Below are 21800 nucleotides of genomic sequence, written 5' to 3'. Positions count from 1 at the left end.
GTCACACCAGTAACCTGCATGTCTTCCCTCACCACATCCATAAATCTCCTCTTTGGCCTTCCTCTTTTCCTCTTCCCTGGCAGCTCCATATTCAGCATCCTTCTCCCAATATACCCAGCATCTCTCCTCCACACATGTCCAAACCATCTCAATATTGCCTCTCTTGTACACACACACACACACACACACACACACACACACACACACACGCACACACACACACACACACACACACACACACACACACACACACATATATATATATATATATATATATATACAAACTTTGTTAAAAGAAACACTCAACGGTAGGGAAAGTGCTCAACAAATAAGGAGCAAAATAATCCAGTGAGTCAAGTAAATTCTTTATGAGACAGTACAAGCCTGTTTCATGCCATAAGAATCATCAGACAGCTGATGATTGTTTACGGCATGAAAAAAATGTTTTTGCATTTCTACATTAGGAAAAGTTAGGCATACTTCTGGGTCTAAGACGTTCCGCCTGCCACTACTGAGGTGGGGGGCTGCGCCCACCACTAGGGGGGGCAGGCCCCCTTCCCGCGCTAATATCAGCATATGTTCCACCGTTTCCTTGCAGTTTCAAGTTTCGCATTTATTATTGTTCACACATTTATGTATTGTTCTCCTTCATTGTGTATGTAGTAGCATCGAGTCCTGTATGTCCTGATCTCAACCTAGAAAAAAATGACATCTTCTTTCCTACATTTACCTCTTTTACTGCTCACTCTGACATACTTTTGAAATTTGTAATAGTGTCATTATCCCAGATTTCTGCTGTGCCCTCATTTCAGTTTCAACAAGGAGCAAATAAATCCCGTATATTCCCGCGATGCCTGCGGTTTGAAACGTTACGTGAGCGTCACTGTCCCGTGACGCGCCGGAGGGCGGTGCAACAACGCGGAGTCGGTCTGGGAGAGCAGCTGAGAACAGAACAGGGCTGGTATGTTGTTTTGAATTTGCTGGAAGACACCGACCCGAGGAAGAGGAGGAGGAGGAGGAGAAGGGGGGGCAGGGCCCACGTTGAAGATGGCGGATGTAGAAGGAGACGAAACTCGCCCGACTCTCCCTTCGGTACCTCGTAATGGACCCACTGTCGGTTTGGCGGTCGGAACCGCGGGCCAGAGCGCAACCACGGTGACGTCAGGTCCGAGGGTAGTGAGGATTGTCAAGTCGGAATCGGGCTACGGTTTCAATGTCCGTGGCCAAGTCAGCGAAGGGGGGCAACTGCGAAGCATCAACGGAGAACTGTACGCACCTCTTCAACATGTCAGCGCCGTTTTGCCTGGGGGGGCAGCTGACCGTGCCGGCATCTCGAAGGGGGACCGGATCCTAGAGGTGTAAGTAGTCCTTTCATTGTGCTCGCGTTAGCCTACGCCGAGCAGCTAGGTAGCTTGGCTCCGTATCTGTGTACTTGGTCATTTTAAGCACGTTTGTCATCTGTTCAAAATACAAAACGCCATTCGTCCGTTATAACAACAAAAAACTAGCCAGCTAAAACATAGCTCGGAAGTTATTTGGTTCAGCTGGTTAACTATCTCGTTTAACGCCAAGTTAACGTTAATATAACCAGTGAGCGGACGTCAATCAGGTTGCGTAAATTGGTTACTAACGGGCTGTGCATGCTGATTAGTGTTAGCTAGCTACTTCTAGCCAGCTAGGGGGCTAACGTGTTTTCCAGCTGACCCCTTTTTGCGCAGTGATGTTTTGGCACGACGGAGCGAATAAAACCTAATTTACATTTTAGGCTGTCGCCTTGACACGAGGCGTAACGTCTATGAAATAGTTTATATCTGTGTTTTGAAACCACTGAAAGCCAATCGGAGCCGGTGAATATGTGCCCTTAAGGCTCCGTGACAGTTTGTCAGTGCAAGTCGGGCGTGCTGGTTAAGTTTGCGTGCTGCACGGACTTCAGCGTTGTCCGTTGTTTATGTTCTTTTCCTTCACTGTGTGTTTGGGTGAAGTTGGCTGCTGAAGCCGAAGAGATCAGTCGAGGCACGCAATATATTCTTTGTGTTCAAGCAAGGCCACTAATGCAAGATAAGGCGTTCTTGATCAAGAATCTCCAGGGAAAAGACCGTGGCTTTGATACTTCCAGTTGTTTAAGGTTATCCTTGGCAAGTTTATCATTTACATTTTTAAAAAAAAGTATGCCTCACTCGGTTTGCATCGAGTGGAAAACTCGTAGTATTAGAACATTGATGAATGGTAAATCTTGTGAAATCTGATTCCCCCCCCCCCCCCCCGTCAGTTTCACCTTATGCGAAGTCAAAGTGGATACTGCGTGCTTTATTGGGTATAAAGGTTAACAAGGAAAGTGACCATAGTCCATTTCTAATCATAATAATTTCCCATGGGGACTATTTTTTACTACTAAACTGAGAACAGATAGTCGTTACTGTCTTAGTTACACATTGGCTAAATCTGAAATTAAGGAGAGGGGAAAAGGGAAATGAAATTTGTCTTGCTGAGGCACCAAAAAGAGTTACAAGCTGATCTATGATTTCTCCATCCAAACTGTTAGGCTTCTCAGGTCATATGACCTGACTTGTAATTTCCATGTGACACATGGTTGTCTCTCAAAAAACTTGAGGCAAGACTGAGGGCAAGAAACTTAAGCAGCAACCTCATCAGGTTCCATATGACACACATTTCTGCATTTTAGCTTCACTTTATGCTGACCGGAAAATCCCAGCTTGATGGGTGATAGTATCATCATTAGCATCTATATTGATTACTTTCGAAACATGGTGCTTGCGTAAAAATGCTTGTTTCGAGATACATCCTGAATTAAACTGGGTGAAATGTGTGTAACATTATAATCATAGTTTCATAGTAGCTTTTGCTGGTGAATTTAAAGGGGACAGTTTTGTGGGAGCTTAATATGGCTGCAGTATTGATGTCTCTTAATTTTGCCCTAGCCTAATTGATATTCTATCGACCTCCTTTGTCGCCAACTGGCATTTGGGATGGCATTCTGGCACAGGCTGTACTCCTTTGATTTGGCTAATTAGAGGATGATGCGATCATAGCAGGGATACTACTTGTCCCTTTATCTCCACCTTTCCCCCCACCCACAACATGCATGCACGCGCTCACACTCTCACACACACACACACACACACACAATTTGTGTTCAGTTCAGTGGACTGAAGGAATGTCCCAGTATAGTCTTCTGTCCACATCATACACTGGTTGCACTAACCCTGTCACTGGTGGGGTTTTTTTTTTGTTGTTGACATTTTCCACCTTTATTTGATAGCAGTAGCAGAGAGAGGCAGGAAAGGCAGGGGAGAGAGATGGGATGACATGCAGCAAAAGGCCCGGGCCAAATTCGAACCCAGGCCGCTGCGGTAAGGACTCAGCCTTATATGTTGTACGCGCTCTAGCAGGTGAGCCACTGGGGCACCCCACTGGTGGTTTTAATTGTGTTTCACTCACACTTTCGCCTTTGGTTTTGCTGGTATCAATGAAAAAATAATGATGGAAACATGGCATATGGCAGATGCTTGGTCGCCGTTGCTCTCTTCCGTCCCATGTCCCCTTGGTTCTAAGAGGAAGATTAACACAGACACCTGATGCTGCTGCCATCTGGCCCCAGATAAGTGAGCTAAGGAGTGTAGGCATCTTGCAGCACAGCATGCAAGCCTATTGTGGCCAAAGAGAGACATTATAACTGGCCTAGTTGCTCAGCAAACCTAGCATAGTGTCAGGTTTATCAATGGTTGGCGAAAGAAGACCACTTTAGTGTTTCTCCAAGATTTATTTTCAGCCGGGGTATTCCCCAAAGATACAGGTGCCATATGCAGGTGCTGTGGCAAATGACTTGTTTGTTGACATTTTTTATTTTGTTCATTTCCTTTGGCAGGGTGGCATGTTACCTTAGTAGGGTGCCCCACCCTGCCAACACAATGGTAGGAGAAACACTGCACTTTACTACATGCCACACATGGTATAGATGCATGTTAGCAATATCGGTCTTTCGGTCGTGATGTCACAAAGCCTCTGATCCTTGGAAGATGGTGCCTGGCATCGCGTTGCCCTTGGAAATGGCCCAAGTCCAAAAGACCGATAATTGATTCAATCGTTTTGATTAAGGCAGTAGCCTGTTATGATAGTCAATGTAGGCACTTAGATAAAGCTAGCTCTTACCTTTGCGAAGATCACAATGTTGTCACAGCCTGTTGGCATGAAGCTGTGGAGATCTTGAACCCATCCATTCGTAAATTGCCTGTGTGCTTCGAGGGATTTAAATGATTTAAACAGGTCCATTGTGTAAGTACTAATACCATAGATGAGGTAATTTACCATGTCCATGTAAGTTAATGGCGAAAGCTTGTCTCGGTCGTGGCTCCATTCTTTCGTTGGCAGCTCGTAGGGATCAAAGTTTAGGGCATTCGGTTTTGTCAAATAACAACGTTTGGTATTGGGACATAATTTGTCCCTGTATGTCACCTTTTCTTTGTATCTTTCTTTAAACATCTCAGTGAGGTAAGGGTAAAGGCAAATGTAACGCTAATGTATGGCTAAAGTGCTAGCTAATTTGTAAACAATGCCTCTCATCCTTGGAAGATGGCGCCTGGCGTCGCGTTGCCCTTGGAAACGGCCCAAGTCCGAAAGACCGATTATCTATATATAACTTAAAAAATGTACAGATCAAAGATCAGTGGTATCTTCATATCCCCCAGGGATTCAGTCAAAAGATTTTGAATGTTAAAATACCTTAAAAATGTACAATCGAGAGGGATCAACATACACAGCTTCTCTGTGAAATTCCAGTCAGAATACTGCTTTGTCTCACTGTACTTAAAGCCAGGCACCAAAAAAAGCATAATTTGAAGTCTCCCAGAGGGGCATAGTTGGATCAATGCTGTGCAACTGTTTGGTAATGTATGTTGCATAGCCAGATGAAGATGAGTAGTTGTCTGGCAAAACATCGGGGAGCACATGCTCAAACAGACAAATGCAGAGATTTTCCCCAAAGGCATGTAACTTGGATCTGTAAAACAAACAAATTATGAATTAAATAATGAAACGAAAGGCTCTCTCTCTCTTTCTCTCCCTCCCTCCCCAGTAATGGGGTGAGTGTTGAGGGTGCTACCCATAAGCAGGTGGTGGACCTGATTCGAGCTGGGGAGAGGGAGCTGGTTCTGGCCGTGTTGTCTGTACCACCCCAGGAAGCGGATGGTTTGGAAACAGGGGAGGACGGCTTGGTCCACCCCAACTATGATTACGGCGACAAGCAGGCAGTGCCCATATCCATCCCCACCTACAAACATGTTGAGCAGCACTCAGAGAGGTTTGTGGTGAGTACTGGCCTGACAACAGAGTTGACTTTATATTTCCTTTCAGATTATTACTATTTACCTTTTGTTAGATAGGGTTAGGATTAAGATAAATACATTTGTTTATTTAATTGTATGAAGTGACAGTTGGCAGCAGCCCTTCCAGTTCCTCTCTTGCAAAGTTCATTTTTTTGTAAGAATGTTTTAACATGCTAGATTCTGAAACACCTCTAACTTTTACACATATTTTCCAGGCTTAAGATTGCCATATAGATTGCATTTGTTCAAACTCCAAATCCTATAAAAATCAACCTTGCAACACCATTAACTGCACCACCCCACCCAATCGAACACTTTTTGTTCCTTGTTAGTTGTCATACCAATGGCTCTTCTTCTCTGTCAATGCATCCATGGCCACAGGTATACAACGTGTACATGTCAGGTAGACAGCTGTGCTCCAAGCGCTACCGGGAGTTTGCCATCCTGCACCAGAATCTTAAGAGGGAGTTCTCAACGTACAGCTTCCCCAAACTGCCTGGCAAATGGCCTTTCTCCCTCTCTGAACAGCAGCTGGATGCTCGACGCAGGGGTCTGGAGGAATACTTGGAGAGAGGTAGGCTGGATTTGAGGTTTCACCAGCCTGCTAGCCCCATAGCCAATAGTTTCCTGTTTAATTAAATACAAAATGTTCCTTCAGCTCAATCTCCACAGACTTCATGTCTGGAGAAAGGCACAGGTTGGGGGGAATGGGGGGCGGGGGGGGGTTGCATAGTAGAAAAGAAAACAGAATAGGAGGATAATAAAAAGGATAAAAGAAAATTGGGACAGAGGACCCAGCCACTGGGGATGCACAAGCCAGTGCATTCTTTGTGCCGGTCCCAAGCCCGGATAAATGGGGGAGAATTGCGTCAGAAAGGGCATCCAGCGTAAAACTTTTGCCAAATCAAATAACGCGGATCATAGATCAAATATGCGGGACAGATGTGTTAGCCAAATGTTCAAGATATTCACATTTCCATAATTGGTACAAGAGGAGATAGGATGCATATTAGAGGTTTGTTATAGCAGTTCAGTTAGAAATTAGTGAAGATTAGATAATTGACTTTCATGGCAGAGTCTAACAAACATCTTAAATGCCAATGAAACCCAGGCACTTAAACCCATTAAACCTCTTAAAAATCTGCTACTGTTATGTTACAAATTAGAGCACTCCTTACCAGTTCAACGTTAAAAAGAAAGAATACATAGACACAAGTCATTCCTTTGAAAAACATTTAAACAGAGAGGTTAAGCACCAGTTTTCCTGCATAGCATGCAATATGCATTTCACGTGATGAAGAGAGGCACATAAATCTCAGTTTGAAGAAGTGAGAGAGCACATGTGTCATGTTGCAATTCAGAGAGAGGAGGAAGAAGTTTCTCATAAATGGTAATAACTGTGGAATGTATCAGGCTGTCTGGAATACCTGCATGTCTTGTCGAACCTCAACAGCTCAACCTGTGGAGACCGCATATGACCACAGAGCATAAAGACAAAACATTTTGCTTGCTTTTCTCTCAGCGTTGTTGATTTGCCACATGTTGACCCCTGTTACTTCTCTTAATCTGTCTTTCACTTCTCTGTCTCACTCTTTCTGTCCAGTGTGCTCAGTGCGGGTGATTGGAGAAAGCGACATCATGCAGGAGTTCCTCTCAGAATCGGATGAGGTACGCTGTCATCTGTGCATGTGGTTGCATCTGTTTATCAAAGGGCTGCACAAGCTTGACTTGTTTTCTCTGTTGCTGTACAATTGCCGTGTGTTCACTTGCAAGCATTCACTCAGCATGATCTTTTTCACACGCTAATCATAGTAGTTTAAAGAATTTGTCTGAAACACTTTTCCCTATTAAATAAAAAACAAATTTATGGTCCACAACATCGTGGGATTTGTTGTATCTGCTATAACTGTCTCGTCTGAGTTCTAGAAAATCTACTCCGTGTACATGCATGCGCACGTATACATTGAATCGCTCTCTTTCTCACTTTCTCTCTGCCTTCTTTCTTTTCTCTCTGTCTCGCTCACAAAGTTGCTTTTATATACATGGTGTACAACTGTTCTTACTGTGTCATTGCTGTTCAGAACTATAATGGTGTGACAGATGTTGAGCTGCGGATAGCCTTGCCAGACAAGACCACCATCTCTGTCAGAATTCGCAAGAACAGCACTACGGATCAAGTCTACCAGGTATACCACGTTACAAATACAGGGCCTGCATTCCTAATTCTTTTGCAAAAGTAAAAGACAAGTAAAATAATGAACCATCGCCAGACTAAAATTTAAAGAGAATATTTAAATAATGCATTACAGTTTCCTAACATCTTTCTTCCCCAATCCACATTTTTATCATAGCAAACCTAATATCTAACCTTTCTTGTTTCTCCTCCCTTAGGCTTTAGTGATTAAGGTTGGAATGGACAGTATCATGGCCAGCTACTTTGCCCTTTTTGAGGTCATCAACCATTCCTTTGGTAAAAATTGTATATGTTTTTTTCCACTTGTACACGCTTCGTTGAACCTCTGTCACGTCATCAGTGTCTTGTTAATGGAATTCGAGCTATGGTCGCATGTGCGTCTATTATCGAGAAGCGCAGGTCACTGGTACACAGTGAATCATTTCAAATAAAGTCAATAATTAAGCTGGCATCTCTCAGGCTCTTCCTCTCTCTCATTCTCATCACCTCCCTGTTTACCAGTGCGGAAACTGGCACCTAACGAATTCCCCCACAAGCTGTATGTGCAGAACTACACATCGGCAGTGCCAGGAACCTGCCTGGCTCTCCGTAAATGGCTGTTTAGCCCCCAGGAGGAGGACCTGCTCAGAGACAACCCGCTGGCCCTCCACTACTGCTTCCACCAGGTAGTAATCAGGATAAAAATGGGGTATATTTTATATCAATATCATGGATACCTTTGTCTGACTCACTGGATGTGGATGGCTGGAATAAGCTTCCCATCGGTGTCTACTATTTTAGTCTGTATTTTACTTCCTTCTGTCGTCCATGTGTTGCTGTCTTCAAAGTCTCCATTTTATGAACAATAACAACAAAAAGCACTCGAGCTAGCAAACTACATTGCCATCAGGGGAAACTTCAGGAAGGATTTGGATTTTGCAATGGCAGGTCTGCTTTGTTAATTCGGTGGATTCTTAAAAGATTTTCAAATCTATGTTTGGATAATGTATGATCTAAAAGGGATAACAGTCAGCTTGTTTGCTGGCTGTTAACAGCTAATAAATCATCTTAAAAAAAAAAAACAAGTCTAGTGAGTTTTTGCAAAGCTAATGTGTAATCAGGCTTTAACTCTCGGACGCAGATTGTCAAATTATGTTTTTTTTCTGTGTAACTGTTATCGTATACATTGTTATTTCTTTTTCTTTTTTTAATTTATACATTCGGCCCTTATTTTAACAGTGTTACAAAATAATGCACATGTACATAGATAAATCATAAGAAATTCTGTCAAACAAACAAAGAAAACGGGGATCGCCGGGTCGAATCCCCGTGTTACTTCTGACTTGGTCGGGCATCACTACAGACACTTTTGCCCGTGTCTGCGGGTGGGAAGCTGAATGCAGATTTGTGTCCGGGTCACTGCACTAGCACCTCTGGTTGGTCGGGGTGCCCGTTCAGGGGGGAGGGGGCAATGGGGGGAATAGCGTGATCCTCCCACGCACTACGTCCCCCTGGTGAAACTCCTCACTGTCAGGAGAAAAGAAGCTGCTTGCGACGCCATATGTATCGAAGGAGGCATGTGGTAACCTGCGGCCCTCCCCTGTCAGCAGAGAGGGGGTGGAGCAGTGACCGATATGGCTTGGAAGAGTGGGATAATTGGACGGGTGCAATTGGGGAGAAGGGGGGGGGGCAAAAAAACCCCCAGAACAAACAAACAAAGAAGCCTTATTGACCAAAAATCGACATACATTGTCCATTGTTTTGGATGGAGTGATCTTTTTTAGGTAATTGATCCATATGCCAGGGCTTGCTCGTTCCATGGGCAAAAGGATCCACGATGGCATTTCCTTCTCACACTGTTTTGCAAGGACACTTTTGAGCATAGCACAGTTTAACTTGACAATTCTGATTGGTTTAAAAAATAGAAACAACCAAGCATATTTTTTTTCACCTCTTCCAGAATGATAATGGTTTCTGCCAGACTTCCTCTGCACTGGCAGTGTTAAAACTTAGCGTGGATATAGATCTGGTTATGCAAGGCTATAGATACCTCAGAGTTGTATATCCACACAGTTTTTTTTAATTCCTCTTTTTCCAGTCAGAAACCCCTGTAATACGTCAATAAATCGTAAAACCTTTCTTTTGTACTTTCCCATTTCAAAGTCCCAAAAACGCACCCCAAAATCAAGGAAAAAAAGACTCAAACTTGCAAAGTACTTTTGAAAATCATAAGTGAAGGAAGTGCTTTGCCATGAAAGAAAACAGTCATGGAATTCTGACTAATGACATTTTTGCTGGTCCAATATGCAGACGCACTCATCGGGCTCAGTGTATGCATGTTACTTTAACTAGCTGGTCAATGTGATAGAAGAATTGTTCGCAACACACAAAGAACGTTTTTACTGTCATGTGCTGCTGGCCTTTTGAGTTTTAATATTATTCTACTACTCTGAGGTTAAATGTCTATATTCTTAGAGGAATCGGATGTATGTGCCAGATTTTCTTCCTCATTTACGCAAAATCTCAACTAGATTGTGTTAAATAGTTCAGTTATCCTTCAGCCATTTTAAAAATGACACAAAAATCAAACTAACACACAATATTATAAATTATATCTACAGTATTCAACATCAAAAAGAATTAAATCCTAGTAGTGTCAAACTGCAGATGGAAAACACTTGGATAGTCATTCCTAAAATATACCTGATGGAAAGTTGGCCGTAGTGTATATTTTCTTCTTAATCCTACTCTGTCTCAATCTTGTTAACCTTGTTTTTAGCCTCTTAAGGAAGGCTGTCTATCCAAGTTGGAACACCATAAAAGTAGAGCGCTCTAACCAGAGCATTATATTAGAGCAAAACTAGTTCTCCTAGGAACATCTTTCTGTTGGACTTATTGATGAAAATTAATTATTGTAATCTCCCCTTTTTCACATTGACATCCTACAGTTTAAATGAGTACAAAGAGATTGATTGGATTGATACAAAGTTTAGTATAGAACTCTTACCATTATTAGCAGTGGGGAGAAATGCACGATATTGGTTTAATGCGTACATATACCAGCCACACCTCTCACACAGACATACTCATTTTCTTTCTGTTTTCTTTAACTCATTTTCTCTCTTCCCCCCCCCCCCCCCCTCTCTCTCTCTGCTTTGCATGACCCAGGCACTGGATGATGTGAAGAAGGGATTCATAAAAACAGAGGACAAATCCTACCAGCTGCAGAAGCTGGCAGAGCAGCGCAAGATGACCATGGTCAGTCCCACAGTCCACTCTTTGTTCAGGGACGGAATTGGAATGACAGCACCATTTGCCACCCTACCAAAGCCATCACCTATAAACTACCAAATAAATCGGATAAAATACTCAAGAAATTGGTTAAGCGGCAGTAGACAACTTTCAACCCCCCCCCCCCCCCAGCATTTCCACGTGGTATTATTCTTTGCGCCGCTGTCACAAAGACAACCAGATCATTTTCCATTTATTAGCAGCCTGGCTACTGTCCAAAGCAAGAAATAACCGTAAGAATCCCAATTTGAACTAGAAACCCTGATTTCAGTGCTATGATAAAGGCAGGGTAAACATCCGGTAGTTTTAATAAGTAGGCAGATTGTGTTACTTAACTGATCCAGTAGAAGGAATGCCATCTGAATGTCGGTTTGGAACCCTCTCAAGTCCCCGGTGTTGTATCGAAATCTGTTTCCCCCTAGCCAGAGTTCAATACAACACCAGGACGCTTAATTAACCTTAACCTAACCACAACCTTAACCTAACCTAAGCTTAACCTAATGCCTACCTTAACTTAATTGTAACTGATAGCTAACCTGTTTCCATGCGAACACTTTCATCTGGCTTGGGAGAAATTGATCTCAATAGGGAAGCTGAATTTGATACAACACGGGAGCTCTCTCCATATAGTAAATGCCCATCCAAGGTTCACTCTTGTTTTAGCTGTGTTTCTATCCCCCTCCCTCTTTGCCTTCTCCGTCAACAGGGTTTGTTTTCTCTTGCCAGGTAGAGTTTCCACTGTCACTTCGGTTGTTTCACGGTCCACCATTTCCGTTATTGGGGATAGCTACCAATAGTGACTGGGGGAAACAAAAGCGCTATCCTATCCTAAATGCCGATGGTGTCATTATCTTATAGCCATTACACTGTCTAATCAACATTTACTTCATAATGATAAGTTAAAGCAAAAAAAGTTGTCTATTGCTGCTGTGGTTGTGTTCTTGTGCAATATGTAAAATAAAGGCATTCGTGGTACATTGAATTTGTAACATTCTGCAGATATGAATTCTCATGTGTATTAATGTACACTTCCATTGTCTCCTAGTACCTGAGTCTGCTACGATCATGTGAGGGCTACAATGAGGTGATGTTCCCACACTGCTCCTGCGACTCCAGGAGGAAGGGTCATGTGATCACGGCCATCAGCATCCATCACTTCAAGTTGCATGCGTGCACTGAGGATGGCACGCTGGAGGTGTGTGTTTGTGTGTGCACACTTGTACACATAAAAGAACATGCAAAATGTTGTGTGTTATTTGTTAGCTGAGCAGGTTGAGAAAGGGGGGAATGAGGAATTGTCTGGACTAGGACTTTAAACTGCAAACTTGCATTGAGGACAGCCTCCTGTCTTGTGCGTATGTTTGTGAATGTATGTTTGTTTGAGAGGGACAGAGTGCTCAAGGTGAGAGATGGGTGGTACAAGTGTAGGCAAGGGATGCTTGTAGAAGGTGTACAGTGTGTTTTGTGTGCATGCACACATGTATGCATGCATTAAGTGATAGATAATCAGTACACTCAGAAACACGTAGGACAAAGCACACCTATCTTCTCCCCTACCCCCCTCAGAATCAGGTGATAGCTTTTGAGTGGGGAGAGATGCAACGCTGGGACACAGACGAGGAGGGCATGGCCTTCTGCTTCGAGTACACCAGGGGAGAGAAGAAACCTCGCTGGGTCAAGATCTTCACCCCATATGTGAGTTAGCATCCATCTCAAAACATGCACAAGATTTGTGTGATACTGTCAGAAACGACATGAGTTCTTCTTTCTCTCTTTTTTTAACTTTATATTCAGCATGTTTTCTTTTTTGTGTGTTTTAGCTTGTCTGACATGTTTGTTTGAAATGTCAAGACAAAAAAATGTGGAATTGGTGGTTGTTGTGAAATTCTCATCGAATCAGTGTGCTTCAACAGATGTGACCTCTTAAGGTCAGCTGAGTCAGATGTTATTAAGGCAGGAAATGGGAGAAACTGAGGATTCACAGTATTGAAATCTTTGCCAATAAAGGATGCTACCCACTGTTCATAGCCAAAACCAACATTTTTTTTTTCATTGAAATACCACCATGTGTCTTAGTTTCCACCAGTGGAGGTTGCCTATTATTGTAATGTAACCATAATGCTTGCTGCAGTTGCAGACACCTAAGAAACATTACTTTATTAGTACCTGTCCTTATTTATTACTAAACCCTACCATGTCTCCAAATGTCTGCATTCACTAAAGGAGATTAGCACTAATTTCTTCATCTTAAATGGAGAATAAATGTACCATTTGTTTTGGCTTAACATTTTCATGCATCTTTGCACTTGCATTTGTTCTCCCACAGGTCGCTCCTTAAAGCTTCCCTGTAAAATGCTGATTATCACACTGAGTACATTTACATGTACACCAGAAATCAGACTATTAGAAGTTATCATTTTGTGCCTTATTTCAATTATTGTGCGCAGATGTATATTGATTATGCGATTACTCTAATAGCTGTGTTAACATGAGACTTTGCATAGCCTAATAGCATGTGCTTCAGGGAAACAACACATTTTTTGCTCCTCTTGATTTCTCCACCCTTCAGTGTTGTGCACTGCATTCCTAACAACAGCAACAGACAACAGCATTCATTCTAGTATTTATAACAACTGAAGGTAGATGAAATCATCATCAGCTTGTGTGTTTGGGTTTTTTTCACCGGGAGGCCGAAACAGTCTCTGCACTTCTCTGGCAACCATGGATGTATAAAACTCTGGATGATGGACCAAAAATGGTAGCCCATTTATCCCAATTCAAGCTGCTCACCCAGTAGATATGGCTGGTGTGGGCCATGGCAATCATGTTTGTTGTCACCTAGGATGTGCAACTTCCCCCTGACGTGCAGTTTCAGTAGGCTGAAAGAAATGGTCACAAGCATCACAACTGGGCATACAACCAGGGGTCTTAAACAGGTTTTTAATACGTCGATTAAGACCTTACCCCGATTTTAGAAATCAGGTAAAGGTGTTCACATGACCATTTAAATAATTGCAGTATGACTGTAATCAGGATGAGATTGGCGTATTGGTGTGCATGTAAACATATCTGTTGTATTTTCAAGAGAAAACTAGTTTTTGGAAATATCAAAACAGCCTCCATTTCTTTGTAGGCTGTAGTGTAGCCCATCTTTCCATCAAACCTGTGTTCGCCATTAGTACGTAATTAATGCGTCATCATATTGGTGCAACATATCTGGCATACTTTTGATATCTGCCCTTATATAATAACAAATTTTTTAGCAATTATTGGCCAATACCGATAAGCTGACTTACATATTGTGCATCCCAGAGGAAGCAAAGCTAACAGGCTAATCATTGCCCGTTGTTGTTAGTGGTGTGTCCCCTTGGTTTGCAAAACATGTGCTGAGTGGGTTTTCTGTGTTTCTTCCCCAGTTTAACTACATGCATGAGTGCTTCGAGCGGGTCTTTTGCGAGCTGAAATGGAGGAAACAGGTACAGACCACACCTTTCCTTTTCCATTCTTGCAAGTACGTGACTTCATGCCAAGTCTGAAACGCTCAATGAGACACACCAAGTTGAGCAGCTTTTTCGGGCTGACTCCCCCCCCCCCCCTTATCTTCTAGCTATATGGGTTTTAATAATGATTTATGATTTCAAAATTAATTTCTCGTTTATCTCTTGCCTTATATCAGGTCGAAGAAGAGGCATCTGATAAAGACAACAAGAACTGCAGTAACAATGGTAGGTAATATTAACGAATATATATTTTTGGTCTTTTAAAGCGTATAATAAGATGTGAAGCACCAGAACTCCAACTTTGTGTGTGTGTGTGTGTGTGGGGGGGGGGGGGTGTAAAATATCTACCTGGGACACTCCAGTCAGAAAAAAAATACATTCAGTCAAAGCCCCTCCACATTGCACTTTGGGTAAAAGCATACACACTAAAAGGTTTATTATATTAGAATGAAATTTGCCGTCAGATGGAGTGATGATAGCCTAACATTATCCCATCACTGCCCAAAACTCCCAATATGAGGGGAAATTGGGGAAGATTGCCCTTGTTAACTGCCTCCTACTGCCTTGCTAGTTCATAAGTAACCTGGAGCTGATGACAGTGAAATGTCTCTGTTTACACGCTGCTTTCACGTGGATTAGTTTATTGTCGTCACAGCTTTTGCTTGACCTTACATATTGTTTATTACGGAGCAAAGTCAAAGGAAAATAACAAGGTAAGTGAAAAGTTTGCTTCTGTTAGACTCTGTGCCCCACACTCGCAGTATGCAAAAAATAAAACGGGACAGAGTTAATTATCTCCCATGGCCAACTGTGATGGTATCTGGGAGAAGACATGAATAGGTGTATGTACATGACTAAGACTCTTTTGCAGACATCCTTGCAAGACTCACACAGTAGTAGAGAACAGTTTAGAGGTATTTACACTCCACGTGGGACCTCAGGAGAGCAACGAGTACATGTGAACTAACAATCACAAAGCATCAGAATCAATGCAAGGACGACCTTGGAAGTCATAAGAACAGTACTGACATGATGCATAGCAGAGAATTACGTTAGTTGAGAGCTGTAGCGCTGAAGGTTCAACATGAATTTGTCATAGAGACATTGGTTAAAAGTCAGAATGACAACTTAGTGTGCAGAGCCTTTCAACAATGCCACAGTACAGTAAAAAATACTATGTACAGTGGACAAGACTCTACATATGTATATTGACTCAGTTTGAGATGTGCTTTTTCAACAACATGCTGTTTGTTGTGGATACGCTTTCATAATAAAGCAGTTGATTCAGCTTCAAACTCGTAACCATATCCCTGTGTTTCAGATTACCTTCCTCCTCTGGAGACACAGCAGAAAGGGTGGCGCCACCTAGGGGGCGAGATTGCAACCTCCTAAAAACCTCAAGTCACCATCCGAACAAGAATCGATCCGCTCACGCCATCACAGCCACAGCGCCCATTGACAAACCCAGAACTGAGTGACTGACTGAGGCACTCCATGCCCCCATGACAAACTGGAAGTGACCAATTTGGGAAAACAACTCGCATATATCAAACCCAGGGATACACACAGCAGGACAAGCAATGAAGGAAAATAAACAAAAGCAAACTTTCATGTCATTTACTAGATGTCCATAGCATCTCTACTATTTTCCTCCATGTATTACCCCTCAGATACGGGGGTGGGACATTAAAATGAAATCTGCGACCCCAGTGGTTAATAATGAGATATAAAAGTTACAGCAGGTGATCGGGCAGTGTCCACAGCAGCAAGGCAACACCGTTTGGAACGATGGGAGCCCCTTGACAATGCATCCAGCCAAGGAAAGGTCATGTGGTGAGGGAGCCGATATCCGCGACCGGATTTTGACAGCCAGTTCAGCGACATGACTGGAACGGTCGAAACGCTTCAATGTGCCTCTGGTCTACAGAACTTAAATGAAATGCTGGAGAGGAGCAAATCAGGGAGGGAGAGAAACAGGAAAAAGGAGGATACACTACATTCACAGATAGTAATAAGGAAATAAAGCGAAACCCCGCTATACAGTGATGCTGGACATTAACAGAAAGGTTTATGTTGTTTTGTTTTGTTTTTTGGCTAAAGAGTGAATTACCTATGAGGGGGACTGTGTGTTTAAAAATCATGGCTTTGTTTAAAATCTTAATTATCTTTACTTAGAGATTGATATAAGAGTTAATAGAACTTGTTTTCTTGATCTATCAGAACTGACTGACTGAATTGCATTCAGCAGCTCAATTTAATCTCCATTTTCCCCTCTGTCTCACTAATCTAACTTACGGTAGTGTAGAAAGATGTCTGTTGGTACCCACCAGCAGTTTGGACATTTATCCCCCTTCTAAGTGTTTTATTGTGGTGATTCAGCGAAACTCAGAAGTTGAGAGGAAACTGCATTCCTTTTGGAGACTTGTCATTCACCAGCGTCTCGTACATGAAAAACCCCATGTGCAAAAAAAAATGTTATTTTGGGCAAGCCACTTTTGTCCCTAAAACATTAAAAGGTTCAATACAGGCCATTCGTCCGACAAGAAATTGAGGACAAGACATATTGATCATATAAGGAGCTGCAGTTTTTAGGGCAGACAGCAGAGAGCAGTAGAGACCCCAGTCAGTATTGCGCTAAGATGGAGAGCTCTGTTAGCTCTATGGACAGTGCTCCCCTGGGCTCTGTAACTCATGCACTTAGTACCACTCCTCCGCAGCTTGTCCATTAATGGTGTCAGGAGGACAGATAGTGTGTGCCGTGTTGAAAGTGGACAGTGTGTTAACTTGTGCAACCGTGACTGCATAATACAGAATAGGTAGCAATGCAAGTAAGCACCTTCTTCTCTCACTGCACCTCAGTGGTCACAGTATTAGCTGTACGTCAGTGTGTGTCTCTGGTTGGACGTGTGTGTGCGCGTAAATGTTTTGAATGCTCAGTTTGATTCAGTTGTACTTTTATCAGTCCCACAATGGGTAATTATACTAGTTAATTTTAAATGATTCTCTCTTCTTTCATTCTGGCAGTGATGGAAAAAAGCATAATAAATTAGATTCATATTGATTTTGAGTTTCAGTATCTTCAGATGCACAGTTTTTTTATGTCTGTACAGTTGGTATACTTATTGTGGTATACTTTTGGTTTCATTTCAGTAAGTTTTTTTTCCTTTCCATCACTAAGATTATAGTTATATTTATTTGAGTCAACCATAACAACTTTGGCATGTGTGTGTGTGTATATATATTATATATATGTGTGTGTGTGTATATGTGTGTATCTATTGTGTTTACTCTCCACATTACTGATGGGGTGTTAGACAGGGAAGCGGGTGTGTCGGATAAACCTGTCAGTGTGAGAGCCAGGGGATGAAGACAGGGCTCTATGTTGTAATGACCATGAAGATGGCCTGAGTTAGTGGAGATAAATTGGAGACATTTCCCTTTCCCTAGCAAACACTCACGGCCTCTCGCATGCTCTCTTGTGTGCACACACACACACCCTTGTCCTTCCTTCCTGCTTTTCTGTACTCAAGTTTCCCCCTGTGGTGGAGGAGGGGGCATGGAGATAATCTACAAAAGTATAACAGTTCATATTTGGTTGTTTGACTTTTTCTCTGAGAAAAGGCCTTGGGTAGTGGGAAGTGCTGCATACCATATTTTGGCTTGGATGTTGCCTGTGTCAGACACCGTGGTTAACAGATTTGTGAAAGAACTGCTGAGAACGTGAAGTTGGAGAGCCCACTGGTTATTCTGACAGCCAAGGTAATAGCCAATTTGGAGATGGATGGTATAAGAATGAGAGGTGTTAGACCATGAAACCTTTTTTTTTTTTTGTATCCTATGTATTGAGACGGAGAGGTTTTTTTTTCGGAGGGGGGGGGGTATGGCTAACATCCCTTCTGCTCTCCCGGTTGTTCTCCCATCCATAATCACGAGATGTGGTTGCCGTGGCAGCACCATTTGTACTGAGCATGCCCGGTCCAGTGTCTGTTCCCTCGTCTTTCCACTTGGCCTATAATTATCCCTGTGTTTGTTTTGCTGGTTCTCATTTGTTTCTTGTCTCTGTGGTTAGTAACACTGAATAAGTGCAAGATGTCCCCAACGTCATCTTCTGAGCTCACTGTCGTTGTAGTAACTTGCACTCGGCTGTTGACATGTCATATGTGGACTGTTTCAGTCACCGTGGCGGTATTGGCACAGTGACAGGAGTTGGATGACAGGGCTGTATCACAACATTGTGTTGCTGGTGTGTTTGTTCAGGGTAAACGCCGCTGTCCACCCACGCTTATTTTGTCGCACTCTGTGTTGTAATGGACGTTTATGAGCAAATGTTTTCAGAAGAGAATGCATTTCACAAGGATCCCCCCATTTCAGCTTATTACGTGGCGTTAAATGAGGCCAGTCAGTCGGCCTTACTTCCGAGAGCAGCTCGACACTGCGAACGCATTCATCTCAGCATCTCCGCTTTCGTGTAGACCTTAGTATTGGTTGACTTCTTGAACGCACACCCGACTTCAAGGGCATTAGCGACAGGCTTTCCCATTTGAGCTGATGCGTCACACATGACTAACATGGACGATGGCTACAAGTGCTGTTTTGTAAGTGTTAGCCTTTTGTGTAGATATATATTTCCTTTCTATTCCATGCTTGGCAGCGGAGGGCTTTTCCATGGCAAGTGACACTTACTAAAAAAAAAAAAAACCCTAAGCCTTGTTTGTCTTTGTCTTCAGCATAACTTGTAAATTATTGTTAAAAAAATTTTTTATCCTTTGGGTAAGATGCACTCTTATTTCTCCCAACTGAAATTTTTAATTTATTTCAGCAGACATTGTAAAGATAGGGGAAGTCATAGTGAAGTGTACTAGAGCGATCGTGGAGTCATTCATTTTGTGCGGTCAGGTTGTGAGGGAGGATGAGCCAAGTGCTCATGGAGACGAAGAGAATCAGTGTCGCATTTACTCAGCAGTCTAAATTAACAGCTGATACAGAACTACGAAATGGAGAGTTTTATATCTGAAAATTAAATGAAGGTTTACTAACCAATGTAAAAAAAAATGAAAAAAAAAAGGTTTGAAAGTGTCATGTAGAGTAATAAATTGTAACATTATTTTAAATAAAGTTATATATTGAAAAAAAAAGTGCTGTTTGACTTGTCACTGTTTTCATCGTTGCGTGGAAACTCGTTTATTCACGCTTAGTCATGAAACGGAAATGTGAACACAGTCCACTGGATTGCTCTTCCCTCAGAACTTGTCAGCAGCTGTCATATTGATAAAGCACTGAGCCGGTGCGTATCAATGTATTGATCCTGCATTTGTCCGCCCAGACCAGACAGGTCAGGATGATACTCTTCCAAAGGCTTGTAGCGATGAAGCATTACGCATAGCACGGTTCATAAGGTGAAAATCAAATTATTCACACGTTTTTAATGCTCTTAAAATGGAAAGACCTTGGCAAAAAGAAAAAAGTATTCGCCATGATGAATTCATTGGTCTATTCAGGGATATGGTTTAGTAGAGTTTGGCTGCCAAGTGAGGTGATGGCATCTCATTCATACGCTTATTTTCTGAGTCAATCCATCATTTCTCATCTACTCTCTCGCTTTGGGATAATGCCTTTATCGTTGAGGAGAGGGCGGGTGCACGAGTGTGTGCCATTATACATGTGTGGGAAACATCTATGCAAATGCAGTTCACAAGCCACTGATGGTAAAGGTCACAGCCCACCAACAATCCGTTGCCCACTTTATCCAGTGGTGCACATACGGTCACCTCCTCCTCAACATCACCAAGACGAAGGAGCTCATCTTTGACACCTGCAATAAACTCACCACCCATCATTGCCCCACTTCCATCAATGGCCAGCCAGTGGAGATGGTGGCAAGCTATAAGTACCTCGGCATCATCCCGGACATTAAACTGAGCTTTGAGCGCCACATCACAGACATCCATAAACACTCCCAACAAAGACTCTTCTGCCATCCGCAAACTTAGAGCTCTCTCAGTCAAACCTCACTTCCTGCTACTTCTGTACTGAAGTATGGGCGGCACGGTGGCCCAGTGGTTGGCGCTGCTGCCTCACAGCGAGAAGGTCCTGGGTTCGAACCCCAGGCCGTCCCAGGTCCTTTCTGTGTTGAGTTTCCATGTTCTCCCCAAGTCTGTGTGGGTTTCCTCCAGGTGCTCCGGTTTCCTCCCACCATCAAAAAGACATGCATGTTAGCAGAGCCGGCCCAAGGCATAAGCCAACTGAGTGGTCGCTTAGGGCCCCCGCGCCAACCCCAAGAGCGCTTGAAATGTCAAGAACGACAGGTTGATAAATATATATAATTTTGTGTGTGTGATATATCATATCAGTAGTAATCACCAAAAAACAAAAACTAAATATTTTGATATGATGTTGTTAACAGACTGACAAATTAATGCTGCTGGTTTAATCATTGGGATATTTTCTGAACCATTAGGACACCTTTGAACCACCATAGTTTTCCAAAAAGTTTTTAATTCATCTACATGTTCTTTAATCTTTATTGTTATATTGTTAGATGTTAGAAGTTCCCTGTTCACTGAATGCCATTATTTAAGTTTCTATTTAACTTATTTAATGTTGTCTGTTTTTGCATTTGCATTTTAAGTAAGAAAGTGATTTATTTCTTTGTTCCTGTTCTGCACTTTTGCACAGTTCAAAATCAATTAAAATAATTAACTTGTTCAGTAAATGCATTGTCTGCTGGTTTATTTTAAGACTTTCCAGCACAGCTGTAAGTCATGACAATGGTATGGTAACGATCAAGCATGGCCATAATATTGTCGGTGGTGGGAGGTGCGTTTAGCTTGGGGGGGGGGGCAATCAAATTCTGCTTAGGGCCCATAAAGCATTGGGCCGGCTTTGCATGTTAGGGTCGATACTACTGTCTGTGCCCCTGAGCAAGGCAATGGAAAGGCAGAACTGGAGTTGGTCCCCGGGTGCTGCAGCTGCCCACTGCTGCTATACAACAGGATGGGTTAAATGCAGAGAACAAATTCATTGTAAGATTCGGACAAGCGGCTTCGATATAATGGGTGGATGTGTCAGAATACAATGACAAAATAACGTGGCTTTCTTTCTCTTTCTTTCTTTCTTTCTTTCTCTCTTTCTTCTTCTTATTGAACCCCTTCCTTTACTGTGCCACCTGCTATTTCACTATGCTCGCCCTTACCAGAAGAAACAAGCTGAAAAATCACTAGCATATCTTCTAAAATAATTGGTCTCCCCCACTCCGATCCTCACAGCCCTCATTGAGACTGCCACCATTCGCAGAGCACTGACCATAGCGCATGACTCCCACCCCCCCTCTCACCCCCTCCCCCCTCCCTCTGGCTGCAGATACAGACAACCACTCTGCAAGAAAACACGCTTTGGGAGGAGTTTCGGGCCCTTGTCTGTCACTGCCTGAAATAGCCTGGGCACACACTGTGACAGACTTGTGTTGTTGCTGTGCTGCTCTTGTTTGTTTATAGC

The 21800-nt window shown here is 42.7% G+C and overlaps 1 protein-coding gene across 1 annotated transcript; it reads left to right on the top strand.

The window, feature by feature from the left end:
• The first annotated feature begins 902 nt into the window (after positions 1–902).
• Positions 903–19432, top strand: snx27a (sorting nexin 27a). The gene is made up of 13 exons (XM_056297908.1): positions 903–1358; positions 5093–5324; positions 5724–5916; positions 6946–7010; positions 7424–7528; positions 7734–7812; positions 8038–8201; positions 10684–10773; positions 11852–12001; positions 12373–12501; positions 14223–14282; positions 14483–14531; positions 15628–19432. The coding sequence occupies exons 1-13, from the start codon at positions 1048–1050 to the stop codon at positions 15696–15698; spliced, it is 1698 nt and encodes a 565-aa protein (XP_056153883.1). The 5' UTR covers positions 903–1047; the 3' UTR covers positions 15699–19432.
• The last annotated feature ends 2368 nt before the right edge of the window (positions 19433–21800 follow it).

Source organism: Lampris incognitus, chromosome 18 (assembly GCF_029633865.1).
Source record: "Lampris incognitus isolate fLamInc1 chromosome 18, fLamInc1.hap2, whole genome shotgun sequence".
NCBI lineage: Eukaryota > Metazoa > Chordata > Actinopteri > Lampriformes > Lampridae > Lampris > Lampris incognitus.
This window is presented reverse-complemented; position numbering and strand designations above follow the sequence as displayed.

Excerpts from the sequence above, each read along its gene's own strand:
- snx27a (XM_056297908.1), top strand. The coding sequence starts at position 1,048 with ATGGCGGATGTAGAAGGAGACGAAACTCGCCCGACTCTCCCTTCGGTA. Across the intron at positions 5,325-5,723 it reads AGCACTCAGAGAGGTTTGTG|GTATACAACGTGTACATGTC; the intron begins GTGAGTACTGGC and ends CCATGGCCACAG. Across the intron at positions 12,002-12,372 it reads CTGAGGATGGCACGCTGGAG|AATCAGGTGATAGCTTTTGA; the intron begins GTGTGTGTTTGT and ends TACCCCCCTCAG.